Source organism: Nematolebias whitei, chromosome 5, assembly GCF_014905685.2.
Source record: "Nematolebias whitei isolate Nwh7 chromosome 5, NemWhi1, whole genome shotgun sequence".
Taxonomy (NCBI): Eukaryota; Metazoa; Chordata; class Actinopteri; order Cyprinodontiformes; family Rivulidae; genus Nematolebias; species Nematolebias whitei.
The window spans coordinates 12,252,587-12,266,411 of NC_056502.1; the positions used below are offsets into that span (position 1 = coordinate 12,252,587).

The following is a 13,825-nucleotide window of genomic DNA, read 5'->3' on the forward strand; positions in this document are numbered from 1 at the left end:
ATGCCATAAATGACACAAAGAAAATGTTTTGTGTAACTCTTTGATTGAGCTTGAGAAAGTCTCTGTTGCTCTTCTCTGCCCATTTGTGAGGTTGTAATTTCTTGACGTATGATGACTGTCTGCTTCTGCTTTCAGTTTTGCTTGAGAATACTTTGACATCTGATGGCAAAAATGATTGTGTTTATTGCCCCTTGAACTGTTGAAATGAATATGATTTGTTGTGTTGAAATGAGTATGATTCATTGTAACTGAGATTTCACTAAAACAAGCATCATACTGAAAAAATATGGAACTTCAGTTCATTGATGTGCACGCCTTGCATCAAAATGCATCCTGCAAAAAGGTCACTGCCCCCGTAAATCCCTAACATCCCCCACCTCGCTCACACCACAAACCCACCCTGCACTATACAACTTAAAGATAAAGTACTACTAGTACTAGTACTAGTTGCAAAATCAAACATTCTGAACAAAAATAATAATATTGCACATTTTCTGAAATTGCACCTCAAGCAATAATAATTACAACAAATAAAAGAAATAAAAACGTTTTCAAAGTTTGCTTCGAATTGAGTATTTTACAGAGTCTTATTTACTACTTTACAAGAGCAGTTGTTGAATAAGGTGCGAAATGCATGTGGTGGCAGGACTTCATTTCCCAGAATTCCATCGCGACATTTACCCAACATGCTGCAGCTTTAATGTGCAGTAGCAAGATGGCGGCTAAAATAAGTAAAGACGGTCCACCTCCCTTTGATTGTCCATCATGGTGAGAAAATGCACATGTTGGGGCCGTAACAGAATATATGTATCGTTTATTAGATGCAAACGAGCAAAGCATTTTGTTTCCCCGTGTTTTTTTCTCACATTTACGCGGTAGTAGCTTGCTATTTCTGTAGCTAACGTTAGCATCTAGTCGAGCTAGAAGCTAACCCGTCAATGATGTTTGCAATAATTTACAAAATGACGTTTTGTGTTTGGTTTTAGTTAGAAGAAGCATTATTTGCTGAATTTTTAGAATTACTGTTATAAACATAAAAAACGTTATAAAACTGGGGATCATATTTTCGACAGAGTGAAGAGCCGGTCCACTTACCGTAATAATCATTAGAAGACGAAATAAAGCTGTACAGTTGGTTTATTTATTGCGATTGTCATTATGAATTTAAACAATGTTTCAAGGAGTTTTTAATCTTATGCTTTCAGGGCAGGGAAACCGCCTACAGGACTGCATTTGGATGTGATGAAAGGAGACAAACTGATAGAGGTAACTAGTTTTGAAGATGTCACTTCAGATTGCAGTATTTATTTTTCTATTTAAAGTTATTGTTGAGTCACAATGAAGCATGTAAAGGTCCCTATGAAATCCAGTGTAATTTGTCCTGATGCCATACTAATTTCATTCCAAAATATCCATCCATCCATTATCTTCCGCTTATTCCGAAATCTGGTCGCGGGGGCAGCAGCTTGAGCAGGGAGGCCCAGACATCTCTTTCCATAGCCACCTCTTCCAGCTCTTCTGGGAGGATTCCAAGGCGTTCCCAGGCCAACCGAGAGACATAGTCTGTCCAGCATGTCCTGGGTCTTCCCTGGGGTCTCCTCCCTGTTGGACATGCCCGAAGCACCTCTTTAGGGAGGCGCCCAGGAAGCATCCTTACCAGAGCTCATGACCATAGGTGAGGTGGTGGGTCCACAAGAAGGCAAACCCATGTTGCTCCTTTTGGCTGAGCCCGACCGGGCCAGAGACCCGGTCACCAGGTGCTCGCCAACGAGCCCCTCCCCCAGGCCTGGCTCCAAAATATATATATTTTTTAATTGTTTGATTTGCTAAAATCCTGTTTGACAGTGTAACATTTTTGTCATCTTAAAAGTTTCTTATTATATGGTCGATGAAAACAGATTCAGTTGAAAAATATTAAATAATAAGTTAAGTCTAAACTCAGCAATGTGTTTCAGTCCAACAAAACATATGTTTTGATTAACTGCCTAAAAATCTACCTGTAGGTTATTTATACATGACAGAAAACATTCCAGTCTTTTGTAAAATAGTTCTTCACTTATTCGCTCAATGTAAAGTTCAAGAAACATTTGGTAAAATGAAAGTGACACACGTGAACCAAACCTATACTCGGCAGTTCACACCTAATACATGGCCTATAATAGTATTATGATGGTGTCCTACTTAACTCACTCACTACTGGTAATAATGTTTGGGATTACTCAGTCTCATATCTGCTGTTTAATGACTGCCCTTTTTTTTTTCAAATGGAAGCTTTGCAGGACAGCTTTCTTATGCTGTCGCTACACAGAAGCGAGTTTGATGGAGGCCTCTCTTGTTTTGTCAACACTTTACCTAAATTGGCATAGTTGTGCGCCAACAAGACTTTCAAAACAGAATTGTTCTTTTAATCATAAAAAAAATATGTTTTCATACTTTACGCTCTGAAATAAGTACCTTGTTAGGCTTGAACTGATTATTTGTTTGATATTAGGCATTTAAAAACTGGCAATCGGCAATGTCTGTGCATTCGTCACTGATTATTAAGTAGGACATGAGGATGCAGTAGGCACTGCTATAACCAGTTTACTATAGTTTACAATTAGTCTTTTTAAGTGAGAATTCTCCTTTTTGTTATTTTGTGTGTTATGTTATTCTAAAGATTTATAAGTTTATTGAAATCTAGCACGGTGGCGCAACTGGTAGAGCTGCTGCCTCTCAGCGAGCAGGTCCTTGGTTCAAACCCCGGTCCAGGGGCCTTTCTGGGTGGAGTTTGCATGTTCTCTCCGTGCATGCGTGGGTTTTCTACGGGTACTCCGGTTTCCTCCCACAGACCAAAAACATGCATGTTAGGCTGATTGGTAACTCTAAATTGTTCCTAGGTGTGAGTGAGAGAGTGAATGGTTGTTTGTCTCGTTTGTCTCTATGTGGCCCTGTGATGGACTTGCGACCCGTCCAGGTTGTACCCTGCCCCTCGCACAATGATTGCTGGACATGGGCACCAGCGACCCCCGTGACCCAAAATGGAATAAACGGGTAAAGAAAATGGATGGATGGATGGATGAAATCTAGCAATTGTTATAATTTGTTAAATTAAAAAAAACATATTTGCCAAAAAAAAACAAACATTTTATACATTATTTGTATCCTTTTTGATGACTAGAGAGTTGGTGTAAGAAGTTGGGGTTGCTTATTGAAAAAAATTTAGGTGGGTTAGAAAAGCCAACATTTCTTAGATCATATCTACATATAAGAATTTATTTATATTCCATGTTTTACTGTGGATTCCTTTTTCATTTGTCAAATGTTGCGACTGTGTTCTTCGCATCAAGGAAATCATTTGGCCCTGCATGTACTTTAATTATTAATATTGTGCTTAGTAAGTGTTGACTGCACCAGATACGAGCCTGACAGTCTACATCCCTGGTGTGCTGCACACCGGGGTTTGTCTGTGGCTGCGTGGCTTCAAACGGTGCAAGAGGAACTTAAGCCATGAGATTTAAGCCCATCAGTGGAGAGCGACACTGAAGAGTTATAACTCAGAGGCACAGATGCATTAAACTGACCTGTTCGCAAATATTTTTAATAACTGAGTCATCCTATTCTTTTTGTAGAAACTCATCATTGATGAAAAGAAGTTCTATCTGTTCGGGAGGAACCCTGACTGGTGTGACTTCACCATTGACCATCAGTCATGCTCACGAGTTCACGCAGCGCTAGTCTACCACAAACATCTAAAAAGGCTCTTCCTTATAGACCTTAATAGCAGTAAGAGATCACACTCACGCATTCACATTCATTTTTAGTGTCCTGATGCAGATTACGTTTGTTGTGTGAAGAGAAACATCAGCTGCCAAATTAAATGTTTTATGTGGTCAGGAAACAAGTTTTATTATAGCTAATTGTTTGTTTGTTTTTTTAGTTGGTTTAATGTCAAAGTTAACATGCAAAATGATTTCTTGTTCTGGTTTCTAAACTGTAAACGGTTGTACTTTGTATGTCTATCATGTATTTCATGTATTTCAAATATTCAGATTTATTATTTTCTTAATTTGAAGATGCATCAAACACGGTGTTAATCATCAGCTATGTGTAAAACATAAACTTTAGCCCTGGTGTTTTTTTTCCTACTAGATTACACCTGGTGTTAGTTATCATGGCGGCAACAATATTCTGGTTTTATTTGCATTGTTGTTGTGCATCTCTGATGTACTTTGTGTTTAAAATGATGGCCCCAAAAAGCTTTTTAGATTAATTAGAAGAGAATAAGTTAGATCTTCCTTTGCCACATTTATGGATGCAAGCCTTAGAATTGCATTGCATATAAAAACCTTACGTCATAGTTTGCTTTAAAAAAAAAAAAAAAAAAGAGTTACATGTTTTCAATGTTTTTTAACTGATCTCTAGTAGATTAATTTGGGGCCAAAGATGCTTATATTAAACATGGGAAGTGGCATTTAATGTGTCAAAATAAAGTTTGACATTAATATACATTATGGAGTCTAATGGAAAATTATCACAAAATATGTTTAACGATATGAATTAAATATTTAGATTTGTTTACAATATCATCTCGATGTATTGTTCCTGAAATACTTCTCTGATTTCTAAAAAAACTGCTTTTGATTGTCACCATTTTAGCACATGGTACCTTCCTTGGACACATTCGCCTGGAGCCCCACAAACCTCAGCAGGTTCCCATAGACTCAACAATATCTTTTGGGGCTTCGACGCGCACCTACACCATCAGAGAGAAACCTCAAACCCAAGGCAGCACCGGCACAGGAGACAGTAAGACGGGCGAGGAGGAGGAGCTTAAAAGACTGATCGGGCTTCCGGAGGAAGAGATGGAGCTTGAGGTACATTTATTTGTTAATGTTCTAAAATATATTTTTAAAATTTATGTTTAGATATTTCATTGTGTCCTGGGTTTTGGGCTGACTTCTTGTTAGGCTGAATAGTTTTAATCAGTTTCATTGAAATTGTTGGTCTTTTAAAATGTTGCAAACGTTTAACAAACATAATTTTTTAAATGATCTGTTTGTGCCATCTTTACTTTTCTCGTGAGTTAATGATAGTAGTTATAAGGATTCAGTCCAGTTTGATGTGGGATTGGTAAAATATATATCCTGTAGGGGTGTAACGGTACACTAAAATCACATTTCGGTTCGGTTCAGTTTCAAGGAGGGCTCGGTTCGGTTAATTTTCGGTACAAAAAAGGTCAAAATAAAGACTTACAAAATGTTTATTTTGAAAATATGCCAAGTAAACAAGTTCAGTCATTACAGACGTCTTAGCTGGAGGTGAACTGGTGGATGAAGAAGACTCAGCTGCTATCATCCTCAGACTGCAAACAACACAGAGATTAAAAAAATGAGTCAAGATTATAATTTTAAATTAAAAGGTTAATTAGATCACAATAATACAATAACAATACCTCTTGCACGGTAATCATCTGAGGTGGTTGAATATCCTCTCTCGCTCATCATCAATGTGGCAGGGCTTTAAATCTTGGGTCCGGCTTGTGGACAATATCAGTTTTAGCTTTTTCATAAAGTGCTGCTGCAACTTTTTGGCTGAAGTGTTGACGTGATGGGATGTCATAGCAGGGCTCAAGAACTTTAATCATAATTAAAGTCAGCGCATCAACAACATTTGGACGTAGATCCATAGCTTTAAAAACTCCCTACAGCTTGTGTTATTGCTTTGGACTGAATTACCTGATAAAGATTGTATACAGGTCCTTCTCAAAAAATTAGCATATTGTGATAAAGGTCATTATTTTCCATAATGTAATGATAAAAATGAAACTTTCATATATTTCAGATTCATTGCACAACAACTGAAATATTTCAGGTCTTTGTTTTAATACTGATGATTATGGCATACAGCTCATGAAAACCCAAAATGCCTGTCCCAAAAAATTAGCATATCATGAAAAGGTTGTCTAAACAAGCTATTAACCTAACCATCTGAATCAACGACGTAACTCTAAACACCTGCAAAAGATTCCTAAGGCTTTTAAAAACTCCCAGCCTTGTTCATTACTTAAAAACGCAATCATGGGTAAGACTGCCGACCTGACTGCTGTCCAGAAGGCCATCATTGACACCCTCAAGCAAGAGGGTAAGACACAGAAAGAAATTGCTGAACGAATAGGCTGTTCCCAGAGTGCTGTATCAAGGCACCTCAGTGGGAAGTCTGTGGGAAGGGAAAAGTGTGGCAGAAAACGCTGCACAACGAGAAGAGGTGACCGGACCCTGAGGAGGATTGTGGAGAAGGGCCGATTCCAGACCTTGGGGGACCTGCGGAAGCAGTGGACTGAGTCTGGAGTAGAAACATCCAGAGCCACCGTGCACAGGCATGTGCAGGAAATGGGCTACAGGTGCCGCATTCCCCAGGTCAAGCCACTTTTGAACCAGAAACAGTGGCAGAAGCGCCTGACCTGGGCTACAGAGAAGCAGCACTGGACTGTTGCTCAGTGGTCCAAAGTACTTTTTTCGGATGAAAGCAAATTTTGCATGTCATTCGGAAATCAAGGTGCCAGAATCTGGAGGAAGACTGGGGAGAAGGAAATGCCAGAAGTCTAGTGTGAAGCACCCACAGTCAGTGATGGTCTGGGGTGTCATGTCAGCTGCTGGTGTTGGTCCACTGTGTTTTATCAAGGGCAGGGTCAATGCAGCTAGCTATCAGGAGATTTTGGAGCACTTCATGCTTCCATCTGCTGAAAAGCTTTATGGAGATGAAGATTTCATTTTTCAGCACGACCTGGCACCTGCTCACAGTGCCAAAACCACTGGTAAATGGTTTACTGACCATGGTATTACTGTGCTCAATTGGCCTGCCAACTCTCCTGACCTGAACCCATAGAGAACCTGTGGGATATTGTGAAGAGAAAGTTGAGAGACGCAAGTCCCAACACTCTGGATGAGCTTAAGGCCGCTATCGAAGCATCCTGGGCCTCCATAACACCTCAGCAGTGCCACAGGCTGATTGCCTCCATGCCACGCCGCATTGAAGCAGTCATTCATGCAAAAGGATTCCCGACCAAGTATTGAGTGCATAACTGAACAGTATTAAAACAATTAAAGACCTGAAATATTTCAGTTGGTGTGCAATGAATCTGAAATATATGAAAGTTTATTTTTTTATCATTACATTATGGAAAATAATGACCTTTATCACAATATGCTAATTTTTTTTAGAAGGACCTGTAAATGCTGCTGCTGTCGGTCTTTGAGCAAAGCTACTAGTAGAGACGTTCACATTCGGATGATGTCGTTTCAAGAGCGTTAACAAGTTAGATGTGTTGCCTGCGGCAGAAACAATCTCTGTGAAACAACGTCGACACACAGCTTTGGATTTGTTCACTTGCCTTTTAACAAGAAAGCCATATTAACAGCTTCTACCCTGAGGCTGTTAGACTCATGAATCTCTAACTAGAATAATCACTGTGAAAAACCATATCATGTTACTGCTGATCTGTTTCATGTTGCTGCTGATCTGTTTCATGTTGCTGCTGATCTGTTTCAATGTTGATGTGTTCATGCATGCACATCTGCTCACAGACTCATGTTCATGTTTGTGGTGATGTTCAATGTTTTATGTTATGAGTGCTTAGTGTATATTTAGTTGATGTTTTTCTTAGTTCATATCTTGGATGTTATTGCTGTTTTTCTTGTGCATTTTATTGTTGGATGTGGCTGGGACCCTGTGTACATAGTTTCGCTCCACCACATGTACCACATGAGGTGCGAATGACAATAAAGAAACTCTGACTCTGACTCTGACTCTGATATTGTTCCCAAACAGGAGACCGCAACGAGATGCTAGGCTAATGCTGCTGCTGCAAGATAATAGTGCCGTGCTGAAACACGCTTAAGAACTTTAGGTCCGCGGCGCATAATTTCTTGTTAATATAATTTAATGATTGAAAAAAAATAACCGAAACGCTACACACGTGGACCAAACCGAACGCGCTGTAGCGAAACGGTTCAGTACACCCACGTGTACTGTTACACCACTAAAATCCTGGTTTTAATGCAATGACCTTTTTGTGACTTATGTTTCCTGCCAGAACCTAACGGAGTTCAACACGGCTCACAACAAGCGCATCTCCCTCCTGACCATTGAAGAAGGCAACCTGGAAATCCAGAGGCCTAAAAGAAAACGCAGAAGCTCTAGAGTTACTTTCAGTGAAGAGGACTCTATAATTAATCCAGGTACTGATCAAAGTAAATCTACCTCTAAAGCACAAAAAGTACTTGAATAGTTGTGTAAGCACATTCTTTTGTAATCGCAGTAAAACATTATTTTTGGTATATTAGTTTGTTACAGATTATTTGCCTTTGCACAAATTCTTTTATGATTCTTTAGTAAAAGTTTAATTTAAATCTGAATTCCTAAATTTAAATCCCAATTTGATTAATAATTCTTTAAATGTTTGTTTTTAAAAAGTCTGTGAACACGTCAATTAATGCGCCTTATTGCTGTTAGCTTTATTGAATTCTATGTTGAAGGTTTTTGACGTGTTTTATAAACGGCCGATCAGGTGTGTGAATTCTAACTTTAGTACAAAGAAATTTAAAAAATTGTGAAAATGGTCTTTTCTCACCCCCCCGCAGAGGACATCGATCCCTCAGTTGGACGCTTTAGAAACATGATACAGACAGCTGTCATCCCCATCAAGGTAAATCTGAATCTTCTGTATTTAATATGATCCGTTGCACCTGACGGGTTTTAAACGCCTGTGTTGAGACATTAAATGCTTTCATTAAAAATGTACGTGCTCTTGAGGAGTGTGAACATGGCACCAGTGCCTCTCGAGTGTAAGCTGTAAAGGCAAAGTGTACGAACCTGAAAATGGAATCAGCTTCAAGGATTTGACTTTTGAAATTGTTAATCTTTCATTCCTTTTTATAGAAACGACGATCAGACAGTCAAAACACTTTGGGTCTTGAAGACCTGACTTCAAAGCGAATGCACGGCTACAGCTTAGGTGGTGGTCTCTATGGTGACCTGCCTCCCACCAGCCATGAGCACAAGCCTACAGGAGCTCCAGGAGGGGCTGCCATGCAGGGAGGGCTTCCTCTGCCCTTCCCTAATCCTGCACCAGAGGTAGACTTGGCCCCAGAGGCTCCCCAGCCCCCTGTCACCCTCAACCCCACACCTGTAACAATCCCCTACATGCCAGAGACCCACAACGAGCCACGCAAAAAGAAGTACGCCAAAGAAGCTTGGCCAGGGAAGAAACCCACTCCTTCACTACTCATCTAACCAGTTTGATAATGCTGCTGACACTCAGGCTCCCAGCAGGGACTGTGACCTAGCAGAGGAGGAACCCTAATATTTTATTTTTCTCAATTTGTTACTGTGTTTTTCTTTATAACTTCAAAATGCACCACCCAACGTCTCTGTTGTCTGTCACAAGATATAATTTTCATCACCAAGTCAACTGTCGATAAGTTGCTCATGAATTTCATATTCCTGTTTACTGCAAATAAAACGGAGCTAAATTTAAAACACCTGTTAAAGAGCTGCAGAGTGACGGTTTGATGAACTATTAGAACGTCTACATGGATTTGGTGACTGAGTTATAGGCTCAAAGTTTTTTTTTTTTACATATACATTTTCATTCCTTCAGAATGTTTATAAAGATGTTAAAACAAATTTAAAATGTATTTTTACTTACAGCGTACAAAGTCAAAAATTGTCTAGTGCTTATGTGAGTTACCGGTAGTTTAAAACATGGGGCTGCGTTTTTCAGTAGAAGACAAATTGATTTAATGAAAAGGAATGATACGGGCACCAGTGACCCCTGTGACCTGAAAAGGAAGAAGTGGGTAAAGATAATGGATGAATGGAATAAATATTTGAACTAAGTTCAACAAATCAATAGCAACGTTCCATGTATTTTTTTCATCAAGCCACTAGATGGTGACTTTACCAAAAAGATCAGTTTTTAATGAGGTTTGGCTCAAAGGTGTGTGTAGCAGTGAGTGTGACCTTTTGCACAAATCCTAACCAGAAACTAAATTTGGTATCCCATAAAAGAGATGGTGAATACTGTTAGATTTTTTTTTATTGTTATTTTTTTTATTGCAACCCTATCTGAACAATATTTTTTTAGTACATTACATTTCATTTAGTTTATGTCCCCAGCTCAGATGTACTGTCATCATTTTACAGGCTTTATTTTATGTTTAGTTGGACGTCAAGAACAAAATGGTTTGAGTTTATGCTGAATTAATGGTTACTTACGTACATGCTACAGTATACGATTTAGTTTTAACTTATGCTTTTTTTTTTTTTTTACCAACTTGAGAATTAAGACATGTCACCACCTATAGTTTAGAATAAGTGCAGTGTTTCGATTAAATTGTACACGAAAAGGATAAAATGCATCTGGGATCCTCGGGCAGCAGTCTCTCGACACCATTTCTTTTTAAAGAGCATGTTGGGAAAAATGTGAGTTTTTAAACTAAAGGGCTAGGGGGTTTCATAGAAACTGCCAAAACATCTGGATGGTTTTAGTTCGGTTACATAATCGAGTAAATTTAAGGAAATGGTAAATAAAATTTTTTAAAAAAAAGTTCACCCTTGAACTCACCTGAGTCTTGGAAATTGGCTGAGAAACTCAAGCTGGTTTAATTTTTACAAACTGTATTGTGACTTTGTCCCTTTTAATGTGTGGGTTTTGTAATATGATTGTAAATAAAAAAAGGAATTACTTTTGCCTTATTAGCCTTTCTGGTTCTTCTGTTTGCAGTTTGTGCACAGATCTAGTCATTACAGTGGCATCATCTGTGGAAAGTTTTCTGTGAGCTTTGTGGGATCACCGTAACTAATTGTGCGAGTGGTTATGAAGCATTTATTACCGTGACACATTTTTCTTTTGTACGTTTTTCGTCATATTTCTCGTTCCACAATTTCTGAGCTATTTCAACAAATCAAAACGTTCAGGAGAAGGGTGCAATGACATTTGATATTGGTGCACCTTTAGCTTTTTGAAATATTTAGCCTTTTCTGCCATTTTTTGTCTCAGAAAATGAATTGAGCTCATTTTACATCCTTCAACTCTTTAGATCTGTTTACCACCTTTTCCTGCTTCTTTCACATTTTGTTCTGGTTCAGCTTCTTTCAGCTTTGTGCAAATTTAAACTTTTTTTCAGCTACTATCAGCTAATTTTAGCTGTTTTGTGCTCCTTTCAGATTCTTCTGCTAACCAACATTTTTGTGCTTCTTCTAACATCTTTCTGCTAATTTCAACTTGTTATGCTCCTTTCAGCTTATTTATGCAAGTTTCAGTTATCTTAGCTACTATTTAGCTGTTTTTATGGTAATTTTAGATTTTTGAGGGGCTATTTCCACTTTTTTTTTGCGCTCATTTAAACTTTTTCAACCTAATCTAACAAAAATGTGCTCACTTCGTGTAATTTACCAGTAAGCTTTCTGCTTTTTTTTTAGCTATACTTTTCAGCTGTGATTTGCTAATTTCAATATTTTTTTCATGTAATGTCCACTTCTTTGTGCTCATTTTGGCTTCTTTCAGCCTAATTGGGCAAATGTGTTCTTTCTGCTAATGCTAATGCTTGTTCTACCCTTTCAGCTACATGTTTAGCATCTTCAGCTAATTTAAGCTGTTTTCAGATATTTTTTTAAAGTTTTGTGGTAATTTCTGTTACTGTCAGCCTAATTAACTTCTTTCTGCTAATTTCAGCTTGTTGTGCTCCTTTCAGCTTATTTATGCTAGTTATTTCAGCTTGACTATTTTCAGCTAGCATTTTCAGATAATTTCACATTTTTGACACTCCTGTCAACTTTTTCCAGCTTAATTCACCAAAAATGTGTTCTCTCCACGTCCTTCTGGTAATTTAAGGTTTTTTTTATTATTTTTTAGCTACCTTTCAATCTTTTTTTTCTCAAATTTCTGCTTTTTTCAGATAATTTCCACTTTTTTGTGCTCATGTCTGCTTCTTTAAGTCTAATTGGGCAAATGTGTTCTTTCCACTTTCTTCTGCTAATTTAAGCTTGTTCTACATTTTCAGCTACTTTTATGTATGTTTTATAGCTAATTTCAGTTGTTTTTCAGTAAGTTTTTCTGCATTAAGCATTCACACTGCATTTTCACAGGAAATGCAGTTTCTCTAGTTTTCTAGTTATTACATCTTTTAGTCTGGATTTTGCAGGGCCTTAACACGAATGTTAATCAAAATATGTGAACAAGTACAAGTACTTGGGTGTGCACCAGAATGACAACCTCAGCTGGGGCAACAATACTTCCAGCCTGATCAAGAAAGCTCATTAGAGACTACTTTGTCAGGCGACTGAGGCGAGCTGGTCTGGGAAGCTCAGTCCTCACCACCTTCTACAGTGTGCAGTGGAGAGCCGTTAGACTCATGAATCTCTAACCAGAATAATCACTGTGAAAAATCACATGTTGCTGCTGATCTGTTTCATGTTGCTGTGTTCATGCGTGCTCATCTGCTCACACAGACTCATGTTCGTGCTGCTGTTCGGCGTATTGTTTTTATACTACTAGTGCTTAGCATATTTTTAGTTTGTTTTTCTCAGTTCATAGCTTAGATCTTTTTACTGTTTTTCTTTTACAATTTATACTTTTGTTGGCTGTAACTGGGATCATGTGTACACAATTTCGTTCCACCACATGTACCGCATGTGATGCGTATAACAAACAAAGAAACATTGACTTTTGACATTGCGAGCTTTCTCTTCTTCTGTGGCAACAAACAAACAAAAAAACAATGCAGACATGTTCTTGTTTTGTGTTTTCTACATCACCTTACAACCTAGCAGTTTTTTTTGGTTGCATTTTTTTTAAATGCCATTTTATTTTCACTTGTTATTCTCAATTTGTACGCATCCTTTAGAGTCAGAGTCAGAGTCAGAGTTTCTTTATTGTCATTCGCACCTCATGTGGTACATGTGGTGGAGCGAAATTATGTACACAGGGTCCCAGTTACATCCAACAATAAAATGTATAAGAAAAACAGTAATAACATCTAAGATATGAACTAAGAAAAACATCAACTAAATATACACTAAGCACTCATAACATAAAACATTGAACATCAGCACAAACATGAACATGAGTCTGTGAGCAGATGTGCACGCATGAACACATCAACATTGAAACAGATCAGCAGCAACATGAAACAGATCAGCAGCAACATGATATGGTTTTTCACAGTGATTATTCTAGTTAGAGATTCATGAGTCTAACAGCCTCAGGGTAGAAGCTGTTCCTCAGTCTAGTGGTTCTACACTTAATGCTCCTTAACCTCCTTCCTGAGGGGAGTGGGGCAAAAAGTGTGTGTGCTGGGTGAGTGGGGTCCTTCATGATGCAGGTGGCCCTCTTCCTGCATCTGGAGGTGTAGATGGTGGGGAGACTGACTCCAGCAGACTTCTGTGCAGCCTTCAACACTCTCTGCAAAGCTTTTCTTTCTGCAGCTGTGCAGCCTCCATGCCACACGTTGATGCTCGAGCACAGGATGCTCTCCACTGCACACCTGTAGAAGGAGGTGAGGACTGAGCTTCCCAGACCAGCTCGTCTCAGTCGCCTGAGGAAGTAGAGTCTCTGATGAGCTTTCTTGATCAGGCTGGTGGTGTTGTTGCTCCAGCTGAGGTTGTCATTCATGTGTACACCCAAGTACTTGTAGCTGGAGACCACTTCCACCGCAGATCCTCTTATGTTCAGGGGGGTGTAGGTGTTTTTGTTCCTTCTGAAGTCCACAATCATCTCCTTTGTCTTCTTCACATTGATGTGAAGGTTATTCTCTCTGCACCAGCTCTCCAGGTGTTCCACCTC

At 38.8% G+C, this 13,825-nt stretch overlaps 1 protein-coding gene and 1 non-coding gene across 2 annotated transcripts; both read left to right on the forward strand.

Moving 5' to 3' along the window:
• The first annotated feature begins 634 nt into the window (after window positions 1-634).
• ppp1r8b (protein phosphatase 1, regulatory subunit 8b) lies at window positions 635-9,273 on the forward strand. The gene is made up of 7 exons (XM_037676577.1): window positions 635-768; window positions 1,206-1,266; window positions 3,612-3,765; window positions 4,639-4,856; window positions 8,075-8,219; window positions 8,622-8,686; window positions 8,920-9,273. Exons 1-7 carry the CDS (start codon window positions 635-637, stop codon window positions 9,271-9,273), a joined length of 1,131 nt encoding a protein of 376 aa, XP_037532505.1.
• On the forward strand, window positions 3,388-3,550 carry LOC119410453. Its single transcript, XR_005186839.1, has one exon.
• Window positions 9,274-13,825: the final 4,552 nt, after the last annotated feature.

Excerpts from the sequence above, each read along its gene's own strand:
- ppp1r8b (XM_037676577.1), top strand. The coding sequence starts at position 635 with ATGTGGTGGCAGGACTTCATTTCCCAGAATTCCATCGCGACATTTACC. Across the intron at positions 8,220-8,621 it reads GGACTCTATAATTAATCCAG|AGGACATCGATCCCTCAGTT; the intron begins GTACTGATCAAA and ends ACCCCCCCGCAG. Across the intron at positions 8,687-8,919 it reads CAGCTGTCATCCCCATCAAG|AAACGACGATCAGACAGTCA; the intron begins GTAAATCTGAAT and ends TCCTTTTTATAG.